This window comes from Arvicanthis niloticus, chromosome 11 (genome assembly GCF_011762505.2).
Source record: "Arvicanthis niloticus isolate mArvNil1 chromosome 11, mArvNil1.pat.X, whole genome shotgun sequence".
NCBI lineage: Eukaryota > Metazoa > Chordata > Mammalia > Rodentia > Muridae > Arvicanthis > Arvicanthis niloticus.
In genome coordinates this window covers 60,379,249-60,403,070 of record NC_047668.1, presented here as the reverse complement: position 1 = coordinate 60,403,070, position 23,822 = coordinate 60,379,249, and the positions used below count along the sequence as shown (strand labels likewise).

The 23,822-nt window shown below is 38.5% G+C and overlaps 1 protein-coding gene across 13 annotated transcripts in view; it reads right to left on the bottom strand.

Moving 5' to 3' along the window:
* The window catches only part of Birc6 (baculoviral IAP repeat containing 6), a 174,909-nt gene that overhangs the window by 138,799 nt on the left and 12,288 nt on the right, over positions 1 to 23,822 (bottom strand). For all 13 annotated transcript variants that reach the window (XR_013113310.1, XR_013113309.1, XM_076942275.1 and 10 more), the window contains exons 2-7: positions 20,676 to 20,857; positions 18,127 to 18,264; positions 9,800 to 9,993; positions 6,533 to 6,644; positions 5,644 to 5,726; positions 1,721 to 2,104 (exon numbers count right to left, since the gene is read on the bottom strand). Coding sequence is in view for 11 of the 13 variants with exons in the window: in XM_076942275.1 (XP_076798390.1) it covers positions 1,721 to 2,104; positions 5,644 to 5,726; positions 6,533 to 6,644; positions 9,800 to 9,993; positions 18,127 to 18,264; positions 20,676 to 20,857 (1,093 nt within the window). In the remaining 2 variants the exon portion in view is untranslated. The remainder of the gene's footprint in view (positions 1 to 1,720; positions 2,105 to 5,643; positions 5,727 to 6,532; positions 6,645 to 9,799; positions 9,994 to 18,126; positions 18,265 to 20,675; positions 20,858 to 23,822) is intronic.

The following is a 23,822-nucleotide window of genomic DNA, read 5'->3' as shown; positions in this document are numbered from 1 at the left end:
ACCTGTTAATTAGGTTCAAAAATTCAAATCCTAATCAGAAGTTAAGAAGACACCTAAAAAACCTAAATTCTAAGAAAACTACTGTACTTGGGAACAAGAACACATTAGGTTTCAACTACAGAAAAACTTTAGTATTAACCAAGTACCACCCAGCCATACTGAGATAAAAGATAAAATACAGTTTTTTTTAAAGAAATAATTCCAGGGTTTTGACATTACAGATCTGATTAGTATACAAAAATATAACAATCTATTCCTAAAATATTTTATGATAAAAATTGTAATGCATGTAAATTGACCCAACACATGCTTTAAAAATGAACTGGATAGAATGATTACAGGTTGTTGGGGACTTGTTCTAATGCATTGAATTAATCATTTTTGATTGATCAATAAAGAGCCAACGGCCAATAGCAAGGCAGGTAGACTGAGGCGGGACCTTTAGATTTGCTTGGGCTAGGGACTGTGAGGGAGAAAAGGGAGATCTTCATGTCCCGGGGTGAGGAAGTGAAATAGATCAGATTTAGAGCTGCAGAAGAAAATTCATCCAAAAAGTAGGTGGAAAGGGAAATTGCCCTATGAGAGGGGCTGCCCAGAAGGTAACAGGGCAGCAAAAACAAGACATAGATTACAAAGTGTTGCACCAGGAGTACTGAAGGGAAATGTATGCTAGCCTGTCAGAGTATTAGAACTGCCCAAACTAAGCTAGTCAAGGCATACTAAAATTAACTGGCGTGCGTCAGTGTATCTTTCATCCATGAATCCAAAGAGCCCCTGGGCGGGTGCAGCGAACACCAGGAGCCAAAGCGGTTTACTACAACAAGTCCTCTGCGTTCCTTTTATTCTCATTCCTGCCTTTGCCAACTTTTCTGCAAGAAACATATTTACTCCTGTACTATTCAGCTTTTAGATGACACAAAATCTTTTAAAAAGTAACAATCATACGAGATAAATATAGGCAAGTTACAAAGTTTAGTTAATACTACCTTTATTTTTCTTGTTTTATTTTTGTTATGTCTTTGTTTAGATACTGAAAACAGAACTAAGGACCTCACAAATGCTACACATGCATTCTAACAGTGAGCGACAAGGTCTAGAAGTTAGTTTTTAATCTGGCAATGGCTTTCTAAAGACTGAAATTTACTTTTTCAAGACTTATATAGTTTGACATTTATTGCACAGAAATAGATTTACAGAGTGGCTTCAGAACTACATAATAAATAACTTGACAAATATATTTTAGCCTGTCCAATCTGACTGTGACTGCTAGTGTTTGGTACCTGTTTGGTATTGTGTTCTTCATTATCATATATTTATCCTTACACACCTGTCAGTATTTCTACCAACTCCTATTTGTCTTAGTTACATAACAAAGGAAAATATAATATGAAGGAAAAGCATATTTAACATAGTGGCATTTCCTTCTCTGTTTTATTTTTTGGTATTTTGAGACAAAATTTTTACTTTATGTTCCAGACTGCCATAGAACTCATAAAAATCCTACTGTTCCAACTATCAGATACAACTAGTCTGTGGTAATATGTATGAAAACTTCTGAATTTCATATAAGCTTCAGGCTTCTAGCTAAATATCTATTTTTTACTCTCTAACTTGACCCACTTTTTTGCTATTTCATTAATTAAGAAAGTGAAATTTAGAAAAAGAAAACACGTACCATTACAAATACTACTTAAAAAAAAAAAAAAAAACAAACACATACCTGTCTCCTTCCAGTTTTGGTATGTCTGAGCAACTAGAAGAGTCTTCCAGCCATGCCAAAGTGGGTCTCCTTGAATCAACTCCTGAACCTGGGTCTCCTGATAGGATCAGCTGTTGCACAATTGCTGGGTCGTAGGCATTAATTTCAAACTTCAAGTGCACCTTCATGAGTTTGGAGACATCCCATATGCAGATCTTCCCACGTTTGGTCGCAGCAGCTAGAAACTGCGGACAGCTCCCAGACCCAAAGCAAGATATTCTGTCAGCTCCATCTGCAGAAGGAAGCTGTGCAGGACTCGTCGCCAGTGTGACTGACAAGGGCACATTCTGGGTGTGCTCGCCCTTCACAAAGGGGCAGTTGGGAGAGTGTCTCTCATGTTCCGACCTTTACAGGGTGAAAAGGAGAAGTTTACTGAACAGCAAAGCAGGAACTAGAAGACTTCCTGCTTTATACATACATACATTTAATGTCTTACGTTTTTGTATAGGGGAATGGGGAGGGTAGCAGAGGCAGATATAAGTACTGGAACGAAATCCAGGGCTTTGAGCATGTTGAGCAAGTCCTTCCCTACTCAGCTGTATTTCCACCACTCAACTAAACTTAGCTTTACGTGATACTCAATCTCACTCAACCACAGCAGCTGTACTCACTTTAACTGAATACAGTGTGGAATCAGTACTATAACGCAGATCATGATAAAACTGCCCGATTTCCTAACTCTTCTATATATTTCCTTTTGGTTTTCTGTTGTTTCCTTGTCTATTTTCCTATTTATAATTTCAAAGCAATACTTGAGGACAGAATCCTGCTACCAAAGACAGAATCTTTGTTTCCTTACTCATGGCAAACAAAAAGGAAATTTTACTCACAAAACATGCTGCTCTTCAGAACAGTCATATTTCCTTTCACCCGGCACCTGCAGTTTACTATGCTGACATCCTGGGCAGTGTACTGCACAGGCATCCTTCAGAAACTCTTCTGCACTACACCAAGAGCATATTTGAGCTGCATTCCTACCAGCTAAGTTCTAGCGTATTTTTCTCCTTTCTACCTTCTCTTAACTGGGTTTTAACGTTTTAATTAGATATTTGAAGCCACATTTGACTGTGTAAAATAAAACTAAAAGCCAAGTTCAGTTATAGCTAATCCCAATAATCTCTTATCACCTTTGAAATAAGATTCTTTGGATCTTAACTAGTATAGTTCTAAAATACTTTTTGTTTATGAGGGGAAAAACAATTTTTATTACTTTTTATTACTTCAAAGAATTTTTAATCATCAGTAGCACTGAACCACTCTGTAACAGCTTTTGTAAAACAAGAACATACAGAATGTTACTGACAGTGATCACTAAAGAATAAAAACTGGGGGCTGGAGAGATGGTTCAGCTGTTAGGAGCACTGACTGCTCTTCCAAAGGTACTAAGTTAAAGGTCCAGCACCCACATGGTGACTCATAACTATCTGAAATGGGATCTGATGCCCTCTTTCTGGTGTGTCTAAAGACAGCTACAGTGCATTCATATACATAAAATAAATGAATAAACTTTAAAGTATATATAACGTTCTTCTAATTCTCCACTGCTCATCAATGGTGAATTTGTCACACTATACTGGCTATAGCAATTGTTTTTAAAAAGAAAAACACGGTATCAGTACATAGCTTTGAATGGCATCAAATGCACAAGAGATCCACCTGCCTCTGCCTCCCAGAAGCCACTGCACTCTTGGTGGGCATTAAAATCTTCCAGTTTTTCACTGCGATTGCCAATCTTATCACAAAGCCAAGCACAAGCCAGGCGGTGGTGGCGCACACCTTTAATCCCAGCACTTGGGAGGCAGAGGCAGGCGGATTTCTGAGTTCGAGGCCAGCCTGGTCTACAGAGTAAGTTCCAGGACAGCCAGGGCTACACAGAGAAACCCTGTCTCGAAAAACCAAAAAAAAAAAAAAAAACCAAAAACAAAAAAAAAAACAAAAAAAAAAAAAAAAAAAAAAAAGCCAAGCACACAGCTGCTTAGCGTAGAGCAGTAAATTCAGAACTGACAGAGGGGAGAGAATACCCATTCTGTTTGCTTGCTTGCTTGTTTGGTTTTAGAAACAGGGTTTCTCTGTGTAACAAACCCTAGCTGTACTGAACTCACTTTGTTGACCAGGCTGACCTTGAACTCACAGAGATCCACCTGCCTCTCCCTCCAAAGTGCCAGGATAAAAGGTGTAGGTCACCATACCCAACAAAAATATCCATTTTTATTTCTTGAAGAAGTCAACCTCCCTACTCACTCTGTCAATTCCCACAAGCAAAAAGCAAGACCTCCTTTTCCCCTTTAAAATGCCCCTTTTCCCTCTTAATTAAAATATTTGGAAAGCACCCACACTCAGCAACCCAGTTTTTCTCCTATGCACATTGAACAGTATGCTCAGAACCTCAGACTCTCTCAAATTCTTTAAAGTTTTGTAATCCCATATTCTGGTACATGCCTAAACCCTTAGCATGTCAAGAAAAGATGGATACTTAGCTGCCCAAATTGAAATTCTGAATCTGCTTCCCCAACACACAAAAAAGTTAAGAATACAGGTACCATCAAAGCTGTTCACTGTGATTTATACCCAAAATTCCAGCACTAAGGAAGCTGAGGCAAGATAGCTGACCTAAGTTTGAAGCCAGCCTGGGTTACCCAGTGAGTTGATGTGCAACCTAGGCTCATTTTAAGCCTTGACTCCCTCTTTAAAAAAGAAAAAGGAACAGTGTGGTGGCACATGCCTCTGAACCCAGAATACAGTAGGAATATCAAGAATTTTATGCCAGGAAGGGCATGATGGCACACAACTTTAATCTCAGTACTAGAGAGGCAGAGAAGCAGAGAGAGGCAGGTGGATCTCTTTTAATTTTAAGCCAGCTTGGTCTACACAGTGAGTTCAAGGTCAGCCAAAGCTACACAGTGAGATCCTAAATAAATTTTAAAAAATTAAATAAAATAAAGGGGGGGGGAGGAGGATGTGAAACCAACTTCAGCTACACAGTCAGTTCCAAACAAGCCCATGCTACAGGAGACCCTGTAGCAGATACATACAGGTTTGTGCACTGGGGGCAGAACTACAGCTAATAGTAGCTAACAGTGCTAGCTGCTCTCACAGAGAATCTGAGTTTGTTCCCCGAATTCACAGCAGGCAGCTCAAACCACCTCCAGCGATCCTATGCTCTTTTCTGGCCTCTGAAGGCATCCTCATACACATGTATGTATACATATACAAACATACACATAAACTAAAAACTAAAATAAAAATTGTGAATAGGTATTACATTCTCTTATATTGTGCAATTTTTCAAGTGTAGATTAAATGATTGTTTTGTTTTTGTTTGCTCACTGCATTCATTTCAACTAATAAACATGAAACGTCAATCCAATTTTAGTACAAACTATGTGACATATGTGAAAACTAAAACCTGCTTCTACCACTTACGGGACATGCTAAGCTTTTTTCCTTCTAAAATGAGGCTTCATAATAGTAGATCTTGGGTATTATTACATATCTAATGTTAATCATGTAATAAGATGTTGTACACTATCAAAGGCTGAAAATGCCCTGTAAAAGGTTACTTAAAATTAAAACTGTATACACTAAATACTTCCATGCATGAATTCTATTAACTTTTCTTCAATGGATAAGAACTATACTGCTAAAGAAGTAGGGCTATTGGTGTAACATAGCCTGTGGTCTGATAAGAGCCTAGCTCTCTCTATGTTTTAGCATTTTTCCTATGCAGATTTTGGAAGTCCTTTAACAGAATATACAAAGAACTACCTTATTCTCTTAAGACAGCAACAATAACACATAACAAAAAGGAAAGTTATATTAAAATCGAAAAAGCAAAATTTAGAAGTACTATGATATTAACTTAGCCTAGAAAACTCAGGACTCACCAAGGTTCATCCGTAGGTTCCCAACAAACGAGGCATACACTACAAGTAAAACACATGGCTCTATCGTCTCCAGATGAAGCAGGCTGCAAAATTATTTAAATTGAGGAGAAAGTTGGGAGGAAAGAGGAAGAAAAGGAGAAAAGAAAGGAAGGGGGACAGAAATCGGAAGTAGGCAGTTACCAAGAGGAGAGAGGGAAGGGAAGAAAAGAGCAAAAGAAGATTTAATCATTAAAATGCCTTTTCAAGAAAACCTCTTTTCAAAAGGTTCCCAATTCCAAGTACAATTTTCCAAAGGGGGAGAATGTATAGTATTACTCCATTCATATGTAAGTACGTGTTCAGAAAATTTTCAGGCAAACCAGAAAAAAAAAGTGAAACCCTGAATAGAAAGTAAATATATAAACAAACAAATAAACAAGCATGTAAATAAATAGATACAGTGTCTCATTACATGTTTCTGGCTGAGCTGCAACTATGTACCACCCCCAAACCCAAGTGCTAGTGTTTCAAGTACATAGCTTCTTTTTGTCTTGTTACTGCATTAACTCAAAAATCAATGTGAAAATAACACATTTCCAAAGAAATTTCCCAAAAATGACATTTAAAGAACACATCAATTTGATAGCAAAAAGAGCAAATGTCTTAATCTGAAATATTAAGTATTAAATAACACAATAATTATATGTCCCTTACATTCACAATGTAGGACATAGGACTAGCATCATAATCAAGTATGTAGCAAATGAAACTCACAACCATGCATACAAACAAGTACATAGCTAGGTTGTGCCGCAAAAAAAAACCCAATACACACACACACACACATGCACACACACACACACACAAGTATGTATGTATGTGTATACATATACACATACGATGTTTTTACCTGATGATAAAATCCAGCTTGAGCCATGGGATCTGGCTGTGCCCACCTATAGCCAACATGAGGCCATGAAGTGAAAGTCTCCCTTCTGTTAGCTTCACTATACATCAATGCCCTAAAAGTAAACAAACAGTATGTAATTGGAGGGAGGACCCAAACTGAAATATCTATTAAAAAATGGAAATTATGTTCAAATTTTTAGTTTCATCTAAAAATTATTGTTTTAGTAAGTTCCCCAACTATAAAGAAAGAGAAAATCTGATTAGTGACTACAGAAACCAAATTAATTCCACAGGTCAGTTCAATTAACTAATAATCAGAGAGCAGGAAATGAAGAGACTGGTAGAGAGCCCTGCACCTTTTCCTTAGGCCACAAGCCAGCTAAGTGGGTGTCTACTTTCTAAACATTTAGGTAGTTTCATTTTTATTTCTTTTTTTTCTTTTTCTCTTTTTTTTTCTTTTCTTTTCTTTTCTTCTTTTCTTTCTTTCTTTTTTTTTTTTTTTTTTTTTTTTTTTTTTTTTTTTTGGTTTTTTTTAAACTAGGACTCAGAGGGTTTTTTTTGTTCTTTCTCTAAGAAAACCTTTCTCCAGGGGAGCTGTAGCTCTAGCAAACTTTAGTTTACAGTGTTTCAACTGTGCAGCCCTGACTGTCCAGAAACTCACTATGTAGAATAGGCTGCCTTAAAACTCACAGCCTCCATGTCCCTGCTGGGATTAAAGGTGTGCACCACTAAGGCTAGAAACTCTAGTAAATTTTGAAAACTGTAATGCAACCTATAACCACAGCACTCAGGACCCTGAGGCAAAAATATCATGAGCTGGAAGACAGCCTAACAAAACTATCTGGAAAATAAAACAATGAGATCTTCACAAGCTCAAAGTAAAATGCTTTACTTCAAAGCCATGTCTAACTATAACTCAGGGCATCAGTGAATTTTCTAAGGACAGTAACAAACTAAAGTCCAAAAGACTTCAGATAAGAACATACTATGAGCAAAGCTTTCTCTTGCTCCTACATCTGTATACACAGTAAATGAAAGGACAGTAACAGAGAAAGATCACAGATCAGAAAACTACATTTCTACATAGCTCTCCAAAATTAATTCATCCAATAATATTATAATATTCCAACAATACTGCTCTAGGTGACTCATAATTGCATTCTGACTTTTAAGAGCATGTGCTGGGAGAGGGAGGGGCACATCAGTATTAGAAGTGAGAGCAGCTGCTTGGCACGCAGTAAGGCCTTGGATCCAGCAATGCACTGGAAGCACAGGACCCTTGGGCTCAGCTCTCAGGGAAGTATACCTGGTAGCAATTCTGTTAGCCCAGGACACAGACCTTGAAGTATAATAAATAGAGGTTTCCTTTTTTTTTTTTTTTTTTTGAAAAATACGAATTTGCTAGAAGGGGGGTTGAGGCAATGTCTCATGTAGCCCAGGCTAGCCTCAGCTCACAATGTCCACCCAAGTTTTTGAGATTTGTTTATTAATAAAAATAACTTGGAAACTACATCAAATTAGTATTCGAGGATATTTTAGCATACACAGAAAGAACATATGACTGAATTTAGAATCACATAGATGACATATCCCTCAAGAATGTCTGCTACAGTACTTCCAGAGAAATGTGACTGGAGGGGTGGGGGGGGTGGGAAATCAACCCTTAATTTGAGAGCCACTAGTCTACACTTGAGGTTCAAGTGTGAATGAAAAGGAAAAACTAAGTTGAATACAAGCTTTCACTGTTCTCTGGTTCCTAACTGTACATGTAATATGACCAATTTGTTGTAGTTCCAGCCAAAGATTTGCCCCCTACAATGAACTGTAGCTTCAAATTATAAGCTAAAATAAGCCCTTCCTTCCTCAAGTTGCTTCTTGTCACAAGTAAGTAAACAAAACAAAAATCCTATCTCATTCCCTAAAGTACAACACTTATCACAGTGTGCAGCAGCACCTTCAGAGACAGCACTGTAACTGCAAAATAGCTCTGCAGGGTAAGATCTAAAGGTCTGCGCTGTGCTCAGACAACACATGCTCTAATCACTCACTTGTTTCTCCCTTCCAAACAGGTTCCAAGAATATTTTCATGATAGCTATAACTCTTAGCACCTGATATTCAGATTTCATGTGGTATACTCTCCTAATTGACCAAAAGACACAGGTAACACTATGAAAATCCTCACCCCTTACTAATGCAATCAATAGAAATAGTTTCTATGAGCTGGAGAGATGGCTCAGCAGTTAAGAGCACTGACTGCTCTTCCGGAGGTCCTGAGTTCAATTCCCAGCACCCACATGGTAGCTCACAACCATCTGTAATGGGATCTGATGCCCTCTTCTGGTGTGTCTGAAGACAGCGACAGTGAACTCATATAAATAAAAAAATAAATAAATCTTTTTTAAAAAAGAAAGAAATTGTGTCTATAATAAAATCACTTAACACAAACAAGGCAAATGCATAATGTAAAGGATAAACTGCTACGTACTTTGAATATAAAAGCCACACTTAAGTTAAAAGTGAATTCACTCAGAACTGTACTTGCTAGCTTTACCATACACTATAATAAATGTACTTCAGGAAAATGGAAACAAAGTGACTCAGCCAATAAAAGTTTTCACAACAGACATTATAAGCTTTAGATTTACACAAAACAGGTACTCAATAAATCTGAAAAAAAAAAAAAACTGATGGTACTGTTCATAGTACTGTTTAAATCTAGGGCAAACAGCATAAAAATTTTAAGAAAACTACTCCAATGAACTAAGAGGGAGGAGCAGTTTTCTTGATTTGAGACCTTCGTAGGTGAATGCAATGTATTCGAATCATATATACTCCCTTCAGTGAGCTTTTTTCCCCAATGTTTATATTGAGCATTTCACAAATATTTACAATGTATTTATTTGACCATATTCTACCATTCCAAGGTATTAATAGTACACACTTTACTTACCCTCACATTTCTGTACAGTACTTGTCAGAATTCATCTCAAAGATCAGTAAATTTCATCAATGGCAAAATACTACACTCCCAACCAAAATTTCCTCAAATATTCACTCAGCACTAGAAACTTCAAAATACAATCTTGGAATCCCCTTATAATTCTTTTAGAGGATAAAAGATATATCCAATGGCAGCCATCAGCTCACAACATTTACATATAAGTAAAAATCTACTTCTCAAAACATTCTATCAGATTTGCAGTAGTTTTTATTTAATCCTAAATCTAGAAATTCAATCTCAGCATACCCCAGGAACAAGGACCCTACCTGTCTACAGAACGGCCTGGCCCGACTCCAAGTTCTGGACGTGCACTGGGTAGGAGGTAAGACAATCTGTCCATCACTGAGGACGCCACAGGTAAGGCAGCAACATTTTGATTTATTTTCTTAAGTTCATTTACAATGGCACTGGCAATAGACTTCAATACATGATGAGGAAGATGAAATGTAACTGTGGCCCACTGAAAGAAAACAGAAATATAATAAGCAAAGGAATACTTTCTCCAGTTTTAACCAAAATCTTACCTTTACCTGATCAATTAAAGAACCATGTATCCCTAATGTCAATTACACTATCAGTTTGTTGTTTTCACCAAAAATTTGCCATAAAGTAAAAAATTAATTTTTTTGTTTAAAAATGCCAAGGTACAGAAGAGCAAGCAAGGTCTCCATCAGTGGATGAATAGATACTGTATGGTATTGTGGGTGAGTGCACAGGTGCATGCAGAAAGATATTATATTGCAAAGCCTTTTAAAAGGTAGCAACTCCATCATTTGTGACAACATGGATAAAGGTGAAGGACATTATACAACTTAATTACAATAGGCGGGGAACAGAAAATGATGTCATGAACAGGTAAAAGTTATACCATGTACCTCATAGCACCAAAGAGTAAAGTGGCACTCACTAGAGCTGCTGTGAGAGTATGGTCAAAGGGTACAGAGTAGCAGAAAGCAAAGATGTGATGATCTAGCTGGTGAGACCATTCTGGCAACCTATCATTTACATAAGGCTATTTACAGTTGCTGCTGCTGTTGTTGTTATTGTTTGATTTTGTTGTTCTTTCTTGAGACAGAGTCTCTACATAGTCCCATCTTAGAATTCACTATATAGACCAGGCTGGCCTAGAACTCACAAATCCACCTGTCTGCCTCCCAAGTGCTGGAATTAAAGGTATAAACCACCACACCCAGAAAGTTGAATTTTTACTTGATGTTTAAGAAAAAAAAATGATTATATGAGTTCAATAGCCATGTACCTGCCCTGCATAAATAAGGTCCTAAGTTCAATTCCCAGAGGCACAAAAAAGAAAGACTGAAATCCTAACTACTCTGGGGGAAAAAAAAAAAAAAAACAAAAAACAAAAACTTAGGACAAGATAGCAGATAACAACAGTTAAGAAAGATAGGCCACACCTATTATCCCAAGACTTATAAACCTGAGGCAGGAGAACTGTTCTGAGTTTTATGAGTTATATGATTTCCAGACTAGCCTATACTACAGAATTTGACTGTCTCTCAAACCCTCTTCCCCAGAGAAGAAAACACAGTATGATATAGCCCACTAATCTAATAACTACTTCATCTTGCATGAACAATGTTAAACACAAGGTGGACAGGCACTCAATCCTCCATTAATAAGAATATGAACAATTACCATTATTGCTCTAAGCAATGATTTAATCCATCTTAGCACATTTATGTCTGTGTTATCTTCATCGTAACCCAAAAATAAAAATTATAAGCATGAGCTTTGTATTCACAAACATTAAGTCCCAGCCCAATTCCATCACGAACATCCAATAAATGTTAATATTATTGCGGCTGGAGATATAGCTAAAATTCATGCACCAACGTCAGGTGGTTCAATGACTCTAGATCCAACATTTCCAGTCTTTGAGAGCACTGGAACTCACATGAATATACACATACATATTTACAATTTCAAGAAATAGTAAACAGTGTGTGACGGGGCCCACACTTAATCCCATCACTCAGAAGGCAGAAACACTGTGAACTCTTGGGCAGCATGGTCGACATAGTGAGTTCCAGGACACACAGAGCTACATATCAAGAGACCCTGTCTCAAAAAATAAATAAACAAACAAACAAATAAATAAATAAAACAAAAAGCCAAAACCATTATTTAATATTGTATATAAATATGTATGTATTAACATATAATATTACTTAATATAAACAAGTGGGAAAAAAAGGCGGGCAGGGGAGGAGACAGACTATAAAGGTTCCAACTGTATTTTTCCCAGAGAAATAAATCTATACATTAATTTCATCTTCATGCTCGGTCCCCGGATCACAGATTAAAACTGCCCCTATTCAGTCCAGTACACACTAGCATACTAGTATAAGACTACTAAGTCACATAAGAATAAAGTTTTAATGGTAAAAAATATTACTTGAATTGCAAAAAAAAAAAAAAAAAAAAAAAGACTGGGGTTATTATAGCTTAATAGCTGAGTGCTTACCCAGTATGCACAAAGCCAAAGGTTCAATTCCTAGCACCACACAATGGGGGAGATGACTCAAAAGTAAAGTTACTAGCATTGAACACTGCAGTTTGGAGCATCAGAAGCCCATATAAATGCTCAGTAGACCTGACTCCAAGTTCAGTCTGGGAAGGTAGAGTCAGGAAACCCCCAAAGCAAACTGGCTCATCAGACCAACCATATGTATGAGTTCTGGGTTTGACTGAAACCCTGCTTCAATTTATAAAGAATGATGGAGAATAATTCCTGATAGCAACGTCAGGTCTCCACATGCACACATGCGCACATACACACATGCACGCGCACACACATGCACAAACATGCCTACGCACATACATGCACATCACACATAAAAAAATGAAAAACGGAAAAAAGCCAGAATGGAAATCTCTTACCTAGTTTCTAAACTTAACCTGTTAATAGATGAGAAGCCTACTCACTGAAAGGGTCTTCAGCACCAAAAAATAAAAAAAAAAAGTAAAACAGAAACAAAAGAACAAGTGTGACTCCCACTTGGAAAAAGAACCTACAATAAAATTCCAACTACATACCGTAAATCGTAACTGGGAGTTTGTCCCCAGAAGGACATGAGCATTTCATTTCACTACAAGTGCTAGCCATGGGTTGCTGGAGTGAGGCACTCTCTCAAGGACTGTAAGAAGGTAGCCAATGGGGCTGGAGAGATGGCTCAGCAGTTAAAAGAGTACAGACTGTTTGCTCTTCCAGAGGTCCTGAGTTTAATTCCTAACAACCACAAGGTGGCTCACAACCATCTGTAATGAGATCCAATGCCCTCTGCTGGTGTGTGTGAAGACAGCAACAGTATATGTATATACGTGTGTGTGTGTGTGTGTGTGTGTGTGTGTGTGTGTATGTGTGTGTGTGTGTGTCTTTAAAAAAAGAAAGAAAGAAGTAGCCAATGAACTAAACATCCATGTGGGCTCTGATGTGAGGACTAGTGATTGTTATGTGATTTCAATGGCTCCCTGATACACCTTTCACCTTCAACTTCCTTGTTTATTTCCTTCCCTCCTTCCTTCCTTCCTTCCTTCCTTCCTTCCTTCCTTCCTTCCTTTTTTAAGACAGAGTTTCACTGTGTAGCCCTGGCTGTCCTGGAACTCACTTTATAGACCAAGCTAGCCTTGAACTCAGAGATCTTCCTGCCTCTGACTCCTGAGTACTGAAATTAAAGGCACCACCACCAGCCTGCTTTCTTATTTTCTTGTTGTCTGTATTCTTTCTTTTTGTTTGTTTTGTTTTGTTTTTACAATTTGCAATGTGGGCTATGGGGGTACAGAGGTCAGAGGAAAACTCTCAGATGTCAGTTCCCTCCAACCATGTGGTCTTAGAGATCACACACAGGTCATCAAACTTAGTGTAAACTGCCTTTAAGTTTTCAAATTCCCATGGTTTCAAGTGCCCTTTCCTTTCCTGAAAGATGTAGGTCCAACAATCCATACCATAGTAATTTGAAAGGTTCCTAAAGACATAAATGGAACAGACATAGCACAAGCAAGTGAGAAACTACCCACGTTAACGCTGTTCCTGTCCAAGGACCATTAAGACAGCAAAGGCCAAGAAGCTCCTGGATCATTCTATTCCTACAAGAATACTTAACAAAAGCAATACTAGTCCTGAGGAAATTTCTGAGATTAACAAACTGGGCAAGACACTTGCAAAGTAACAGAGGTAGTAATTAAATTCTCAGCTCCACTTAGTCCACCTGTGTTGGCCTTTATACAATGTCAGTAATCTCCAAGAAGGGCTGGGGATTACAAAAAGGCATAGTTGTGTTTAATCCCAGCATTTGTGAGGTAGAGGCAAAAGGATCTCTATGAATTTGAGGCCAGCCTAGACTATACAGTGAGTTATAATGAAGCTACCATTGGCTATTTTTCAGAGTAGACAGCCAGCTAGCCAGATTGACTATAATGCATAAATCCAGACAGATTGAGCAGCAATTTGTTTCCCTGTAGCAAATGTGTATTGTATGTGTACATGTACATATTTGGGTCATACTGCTTCTTCCAAAACATCACACATACTATAGTATGGAAAACAACAGAGCATCTTCTGTACCACGTTAGTATTCTAGACTTCACCTCTGACCAAAGAAAGTATTTCAAAGAGAAAAAAAGTTCCAGCAATGGGCTCTTACTCATGAAATTTACTTTCACAGGACTCTAATCATAGACTGGTAACAGATGCAACAGTGCACTCCAGCATGTGCACTATTTAGTAGAGCTGGTCACAGGCCTCTTCTTCTTCTCTATGCTTTAAGCTACACAACTTGGTTTGCCACAGAAGAAAAATCCACAAAGAACACAATCATTCTACCAAATTGGCTAAAATGGATGCCCAGCAACTTTAAGCTCCTTCTGCTACTAAATAAACAGGCAAACAACAAACTGCATGACCAAAACTAACAAGAAAACTGGATTAGTGCTGACTGACGAGACAAAGAACCTTCATGGAACTCTAGAATCTCTAGCTACTTGCAGCACTTCCTATGTTGCTGCTGCTTTGCTTTAATTTTTGTTTTTAATGAAGTTGAGTTTTCTTAAGAAAAGGCTTTAGGGCTGGGGAGATGGTTCGGTCGGTAAAGTAACTGCCAAAAAAGTGGAGAATCTGAGTTCAAATAAAAGCCTTACACAGAACTACAATGTCTGTAACCCAATAATGGGGTAAAGGATGCAGGGGAATCCCAGGCACTCATGGGCTGGTCAACACAACCTCATGAGTGAGCTCCAGATTCAGTGAGAGGAATACACTAAATGTTGACCTCTAGCCTCTGCACACACATGGACCAACCCACACAACCACACACTGTACAAAATTCAAACACTACCACATAAAAACAGATGAAAAAAAAAAAAAGCTCTAGCTTGATGAGGTGGTACACTATTATCATCCCAGCACTCAGAAGACTGAGTCCAACATATTCTTACCCTCACTAAAAGGCAGTGAGCTATGCAACTAAAAAAATCTGCTAAAAAAAAAAAAAAAAAAAAAAAAAAAAAAGATTTGATGACCAGTGCAATAGTTTGGGGGACAAAGCTCTTGTCACTAAGACCTGAATTTACTCCCTAAAACCAATATAATGAAAGAACTTACTTCTCCATACTGTTCTATGAACCCATATGTACACTATAAAACCAGACAGACACACACACAGACACAAACTATATGAGTGTGTGTGTATGTGTGTATAATTTCAGTATTTAATAGTATTATTTTAATATTAACAGAAACAGAATAAAAATTTTGTTTCTAAATCTAACCTGTTCATAAATAAAAAGCTTACTTATCAAAAGGATTTGTAGAACCACAGGGGGAAAGAACAACAAAAAGAAAAAGGGAAAGAAAAGAAAGTTTATTTCAGCTGTTTAAAAGCCCCACAATCGCCTGGCAGTGGTGGCGCACGACTTTAATCCCGGCACTCGGGAAACAGAGGCAGGTGGATTTCTGAGTTCGAGGTCAGCCTGGTCTACAGATGAGTTCCAGGACAGCCAGGGCTACACAGAGAAACCCTGTACCCCCTCCCCCCCCAAAAAAAGCCACAAAAACTTACAGTACTCTAACACCAAGCTTTCCTACTAAAGTCGTTAGAGCCACGGGGGTGGGGCAGGAGGCATATGTGTAAGGAGTTCTCATAGAGTGCAAGGGCACTCACTGCACTACATCATCAATGTGGTCATAAAGTGAGGACTCATGCCAATTCCAAGAGCCCTAACCTCTTTCTCTGTTCCTGCTTCCTGTAGGTACCAGCTTTGTGTCCTTTTTGCTGTTCAGCTCTCTAATACTTCTTAAATCAATTTCTTGTAATACATTTCTACTACTGAAATTCACAATATAACTTATGATTTCTTATAATGTTTCATTGCTGGAGTTACAAACTAATAAAACCATAGTAAAAGTACAAAACAAGATTCAAATGTTAGGGCAGGCACAGCAGTGTACACATGTAATGCCAGCATCAGGGAACTGCAGTTGGAGGGTCACCAGTGTGACACTAGGCTTTTTATTATAAGAAAATAAATGCAGGGCTGGAGAGATGGCTCAGTGATTAAGAGCACTGACTGCACTTTCAGAGGTCCTAAGTTTAAATCCCAGCAACCACATGGTGGCTCACAACCATCTGTAATGAGATCTGATGCCCTCTTCTGATATGTCTGAAGACAGTGTACTCATATATGATAAATAAATCTTTAAAAAATAAAATAAAAAAAAAATAAATGCAAATATTTATAAGATTTCACATGTCTCTTTAAGGATGAGCATGAAAACATACCAAAGAGATAACCTAAGTAAAAATGAGAGAGACCATTATTTAAGTAAGCATACAACTGTGCTTGAAAGAAAAGTGTGAATGGAAATTTTACTTTTAGGAAAACAGCTTTTAATTTCAACCTCATATCTGTTGTTGTTATACTTACAACTTAAGAGAAAACCTGGGAATAATATAAATTAATTATATCCAAGGATTTTACTTAAAGAAATTTCTCTTCCTCTAACTTAACAAAAATTAATTTCAAAGAAAACACAAAACAAGGTGTTCTGACACAGGCCTGTAGTCCAAACTCAGGAGAAGGAAACCAGGGTCAATAATCTCAAGACAGCCAGGGATGGACAGTAAGGTCTTTCCTCCAAAGCACAAGGGGGGAGTGGGGAAAGGGGGAAGGAAGGGAAAGGAATGGAGGAGGAGGGAGAGGAAAGGAAAGGGGAAAAAGAAGAGAAAAAGACAGACAAAATGGGACTACTGCAATGGCTCAGCAGTTAAGGGTACTTGCCAATAAGTCTGATGATCAGAGTTCAATCCTCAGAACTCACATGGTAAAAGAACTGACTCTCAGTTTATGCTTAATACAGGCATTGTGGCATGCAGTCTCTTGGTCTCTTTTCCTTTCCCCCACCCACATTAGAAAGAAGCTTAATTTTTTTGGAAAAAACAAATGACCACATTTCCGCAGATATGTTCCCATTCTCATCTAAGCTTGCTTACTTTACTTACTTAACAAAGGCTCATTCACCAACCTCTCAACCAATACAGTGCACTAAGGATGATTCACCAAGGCCTAGATACATAATATGCAAAAGCACTCAAAAAAATTAAAAGTAGGGTGGTGGTGGCAGAGCACCTTTAAGCCCAGCACTTGGGAAGCTGAAGCAGGCAGATCTCTTGAGTTTGAGGTCAGCCCGGTCTACAGAGTGAGCAGAATGGATTCCAGGACAGCCAGGGTTTCATAGAGAAACTCTTGTCTCAAGAAACCAAAAGGGAAGAAAAAGGAGGGAGGGAGGGAAGCGGGAAGGGGAGGAGAAGAAAAGAAAAGAGGAAAGAGTAAACTTTAAAGGGCTGGAAAGGTGGCTAAATGGTTTAGAACACTGGCTTGTCCTCCAATGGACCTGGTTTCAAAACCTAACGCCCATATGGCAGCTCCCATGTATAGCTCCAATTCTTGGGGATCCGAAACCCTCTTCTGGCCTCCTTGAGAACCAGGCACACAAATGTTGCACAAATATGCATGCAGGAAATACACACAAATACACATACACACACACACACACAGAGAGAGAGAGAGAGAGAAAGAGAGAGAGAGAGAGACAATCTCAAGGGGAGAAAAAAACCTATAAATTGAGTTTGGGACTCAAGTAGTTACAAGCACTTCCAAAGGACCTCTGTTAATTCCCAGTGTCTACATGATGGCTAACAACTATCTGTAACTCTGATTGTAGAAAAGCTAACGCCCTCTTTTGGTCCATGGGTCCTGTATGCATATGGTACACAGATATTGTACGAAGACAAAACGCTTATACACATTTAATATCTTTTTTCAAAAAAGTAACTCTCAACAACATAGTTTTTAGGTAGCCATAAATATAACTCAATGGTGGAGCACTAGCTTACTATCTGAGACTGTGGGGTCAGTCTCAGCACCACAGAACACTGGAATTTCAACCATATCATACACTATGGTATCTCTTGTAAAGAGAAAAGGCTAGTTAGAACATCTCTAGAGGAACAGGACAGGAAGAGCAACACAGGAGGAACACAGTCCATCACAGCCCCAAATACACTTAAATTCTTACCTTAGCAACTTTATGGTTTGCTGCAGTTTCATGAGATGTATTTTTTAAACCATCTTTGAGCTGTGTGATGAACAAATCATAACCCTCTGTACTAGAAACATCTATCTTTTCTACACATGCTGATAAGAGCTGCTGTGCCTAAATTAAAAAAAAACAACAACATAAAATTAAACACAATAAAACAGATTTTTATTCAACTTCTTTGTGATAGTTTTAACTATACAAAGCTTAACCTTACAATTAATTTTATATAAACCTAGGTAACCATTTAAATGAATTAAAGCAATGCATTCAATGTAGTAGCCAGAGGGCAATATATCAGTACAGTAATTACCATAAATTAAACAAAGAAAAACAAGCTAAAACTATGATCAAAAGTGAAATATGTCAATTTTTAAACACAAATACAAGATTATTCATACACAAAGCCATTCAACAAGTAGTATGAAAAGTCTCAGCAATGCTGGCCACAGATTCAACCACAACTCAACAGAAACCCATGGTTGATACAAAAACAAAACAAAACAAAAAACCCAAACAGCATGCATTTACAAGTCATCAAATCAAGTCTAGAATTCCATTCTTAACTTCCAAAACTAATACGATACAGTAAATGCCACCTAGAGAAGGAAGGTTTACAATGACTATTACCTTGAAAATATCTGCAGACAAAGGAGATGGCTCAGCAGATCAAGGTAGCTGCCACCAAACCTGACCTATATCCCTGAGACGCAAATGGTAAGAGGAGAGGACAGATGCCAGCAAGTTTTCCTCTGATTTCCATATGAATGCCATGGACACAAACACAAATGAATGAAGGTAATTTAAAAGCATTTTTTCTAAAATACTTGCTAGGCAGTGGTGGTAAACACCTTTAATCCCAGTTCTTGGGAGGCAGAGCCAGGTGAATCTCCGAGTTTGAGACCAGCCTGGACAACAAAGAGAGTTCTAGGACAGCCAGGGCCACACAGAGAAACTCTGTCTCCAAAACCCAAAAAAAGAAAGAAAAAGGAAGGATGGAAGGAAGGAAGGAAAGAAGGAGGGAAGGACATTAGGTAGAGGAACTATAAAATCTAAGTGTATATGTCTTCTTTTGTTTTGATTTTTCTCAGTAATGGAGATCAAACCTAAAGCTTTCTACATATTCCAAAATCTAAATCTAGGGTTTCACTTACAACCCTGTATGAATATACTTTATTTAGCACTAAGGGAAAAACCACAGAAAAGGGGTAGAAGACACAAGCTCCCACCCTTCGCCAAGTTACTTGCAATTGGTATGTGATGAGCAAGAGAAGATCAATGGAGCGTCACTGGCTTCTCAGGCATACTCCAGGGCAGGTTTCATGCCCATGAATTGCTCCAACACAAAATGGATTATGTGGGTTGATTTTGTGTACTTTTTGTTTTGTTATTTTCTGTCATTATTTTAGATCAAGAAAATTAAGTTGGGTGGGAAAGGAGGTGGGGAAAATGTAGGAGCAGTTGAGGGAGGGGAATTTAAAAAACGTTTAAAAGCTGGGAGGTGCACGCTCGGGAGAGACAAGGGAATCTCTGAGTTCAAGGCCAGCCTGGTCTACAGAGTGAATTCCGGGACAGTCAGGGCTACAAAGAGAAACCCTGTCTTCAAAAACAAAAAGAAACAAAAAAGTTTTTAATAAATAAAACAAAAGTAAGTCAGATGTGTTGGTTCAAACTGTAATCCCAGCACTCAAGAGGCAGAGGCAGAAAGATCTCTATGAGTCTGCGGTCAGCCAGAGCTCAAAACAAAAACTAAGTCGAGCCAAGTATGATGGCACATGTCTATCTTCAACATCTGAGATATGGATCATGAGTTCAAAATTATTCCTGACTACAGAGTAAACTGGAAGCAGCCTGGGCTATGTGAGATGCTGTCTCAAATTTTCCTAATCTCTTTCTCAGTCTTGGTATATCCTGCAACTAAATTGTGCCCAACGTGAAAAGGGACTGAAGGGAATGAAAAAGAGAAGAAGAGCTGGAGAGAGGGGAAGGGGTGCTGGGAAAAGAAAGAGACAGGCAGAAGGAACACAGGTAAAAGAGGAAGGAAGAGAAAACCGAGAGACGTGGAAAGAAAGAAAAGATGTGCTCTGCTGATCTCCTACAGCTTAAAAATGGCGGCCTTGGAGCAACTGTCTACAATCAGCAGCTGACCTAAGAGTTGAGGCTGGCAGAGTGGGCTCCACAGCTCGCCCTGGGCTATTACCACGCATAAGCCATAGTGGTTATTAATTCACTGTATTTTGGAATCTTTGTTACAGCTGCTTATCCTGTGGCCAAAGAACAGTTCACAGCTAAAACACCACTTCAACTAGCACCAGTTAAATTATGCAGAGAAAGATAAGTATTTAAAGGTGTGGCTCATGACGCAATCCTTTGTTTTCATGTGAGTAACTAACTATACAATGTCCTTAAAGCACAACTTATGAACCTTATGTTCTAGAACAACTTATGCCCTGAGGACAACTTAATTCACTTAAAGCTCAAAGGTCAGAGGTATCTCTGGCAAGGCACAGATCGAATTGGTTTCTTACCTCTGTGACGGGAAGTTCAAGCTGAACCACATCATCCTGCTTTGAAACTGGAGTTTGTAGCGCAGTGTCTAGCAACAAGATCCCATTAAGGTCCTTCCTACAACCTACTGCATAATCATCCACAAATACAACTTTATCCACAGCAGAAATATACTGACATTTCACCTGTCCACCCGGTTTAGCTGTTAAAAAAAAAAAAAATTAAAGAATTAAGATTTTAAAACCAACAATCCTGTCTGAGACACTGAACTGGAAACAAGTTTATTAAAACCATGATTAGAGCAGACGGATCTATAGCCAGTCTCAATAGAAACTGATGTTAACCTGGCAGCTATACTGCTGCTCTAAGAGACTGTCATACAGCTGAGCATGGAGACACCCATCTGCAATCCCAGCAAACAGGAGGCCAAGGCAGAAGCCAAAGTTCAAGGCAACCTGTTCTACAAAACTAAGATGCCATGGGTGTGGGTGTGGGGGGCATCTACATGAGGCAAAAAGAAGATGTGGTAAAACACCTTAAAAGTGACAGTGGAATAAAGGAACTGCAGGGAAGTTATTTCTACCATACTATACTTAGATAATATTCTTTCCCTGAGAGAACAGGGATGGAGGCAGTAATCTACATACACAGACTCAACCAGGTTTCCCAGAATCATGTTACATATTATCTCTACTCCCCAAATAATGGCTTTGATCCCTTGTCAAAAATCATAAACCATTATGTTTAAGGATATATCTCTAGACTCTTTATCCCATCATGCTCTACATCTGTCCACATCCACATCGGTACCACATTGTTTGCATTAGCAGTTGAGGGAGGACCCACCCCAGCACTTGTGCATACTAGTCAAGCCTTGTATTACGGAGCCATATCCCTTTCCTCGGTGCCCCACTATTTTAATTACTGTAGCTTTGAAGTTTAGTTTTGTGATCAGGAATTGTAAATCCACCAATCCCCTTCCCCCAAGTTCTGACTGAGTTACATCCCTACCTAACTTTTGTCTTTTTCAAGATTGCTTTGAATATTCAAAGCAATTCCTTTAAGATCCCCTCTGAATTTTAAGTAAATTTTTTTATTTCTGAAAAAGTTATTGGGATTTTGACAATTGCAAAGAATATACAGATCCCTCTGAGTGATTCTAAAATCTGGATGTTAAATGTCCTCCAAAGATCTATAAAGTCTAAACCTCACTTCCAATGAAGGGCCACTAGAAGCTGAAGGTACCTTATGATCATGGAATTACAATCCCCTTCAGGACTTTGAAGGAGACTATGGAACTTCCTTTTCTCTCTTTACTTCCCAGCCAGGAAAACAGTTCTGCCCCACCCTGTATTCTTTTCTATCATGCCCAAACACTAAAACCTCTAAAAATAGCTTAGCAGTGCTGACATAAACCTTTAACCCCAACTTGGAGCAGGCGGATCTCTGAGTTTGAAGTCAGCCTGGTATACACAGTGAGTTTCAGGACAGCAGGGCTACAAAGAGAAATCCTATCTAGAAAAACCTAAAACAAACAAACAAACAAACCTCTAAAAGTTGCTCTTTTTTTTTTTTCTTTGTTTTTCAAGACAGGGTTTCTCTGTGTAGTCTTAGCTGTCCTGAAACTCACTCTGTAGACCAGCAGCCCTCGAACTCAGAAATCCTCCTGCCTCTGCCACCCAAGCGCTGGGATTAAAGGCGTGTACCAACACTGCTTGGCATCTTTTGACTTATTAAGTTGACTGTCCCAAGTATTTGTTATAGTGTCAGAAAGCAGGCAATGCAGACACTGTCACAATATACAGATATTATGAAGCACTGCAAGAACATAGAGGGAACAGAACTGATGTGTTTCTAATGGAAATACAACATGCAGGCACAGTGGTTGTCAGCTTTTTAAAAATAAAGTTAGGTGCTCACATCCTATCTGCCACTACATTCCACTAGAAGACAGACAGAAAGCCTTATGTCCAAATAAAACCTTGAACTCAGATGTTTATGACAGCTCTACTCAATCACCAAATATTGAAAATAACCAAATATGCTTCAAAGTAGCAGGCTTAAAGGAACAGTTTATAACAATGGAATTTATTCAAAATAAATTATTCAAAAATAAAACTCAAAAAGCATAAGACTCAAAAATGCGTAACAACTTTATTGAATTACAAAGGCATGCTAATACAAGAATTCAGGATCAAAAAGGTAACATAGTTGGCCAAGGTATAAGGCAATGATAGCTGGATTCAATCCTCAGCACCACCAAAAAAAAAAAAAAAAAAAAAAAAAAAAAAAAAAGCTGTGTACTGTACAACCAGTTCTATTAACACTGTAACACTGTAGAAAACACAAAACTATAATATTTATAATATTTAATGTATAACCCAAGTGGGCTGGAGAGATAGCTCAGTGGTTAAGAACATTGACTGCTCTTCCAGAGGTCTTGAGTTGAATTCCCAGCAACCATATGGCAGATCACAACTCTGTGTAACTCCAGTTCCAGGGAATCTGACACCCTCAAACACCAATGCGCATACAATAAAAATAAATAATTTTTAAAAATTATATACATAAAACCAAGCTTCAATCCTCCTGTTTCATCCTCCCAAGTGTATTAGAATCACAGACATGAGCCACAAAACCCAGCTGACGAAGTCTTCAAAGTATAATCGCTACTGAAAATATCCCATGGGTAGTGTCCATTTGCAGACATAGTGCTGCTCCCTGCATGGGAACCTGAGTCTTTTGTGATGTGCACTGTCGTGATTAGGTCTCTCAGCACCTCAGAACATGGGTTTTATTTTTCCCCCAGGATACTGCTCATGCTCAAGCACACTGTGGGGATAAAGTCTTTGTCTGAAACAGCTTTGGAAAAGAGCAGAGTGATGAGGAGAGATGCAGAGCTAGCTAGGGAACTTTCTCCTGGCCTGTCTGCCTTGGAGCACACACAAACGGCTGGATGAAGTTTGACTTGGACTGCCTTAAAATAAGGGCTCTGTGGGGAATGATAAAGGGTCTGTGGGGCATTCTGGGGATATATGTTATCTATATTAAGTCCCAAACAGTATTTCAGACATGAGCTGCAAATAGAAATCCACATACCCCAAATAGAATTGTTCTGATTTGTAGTGGAGTTACTTCTCACACTGGCAACTTTGTGGAACAGCAAC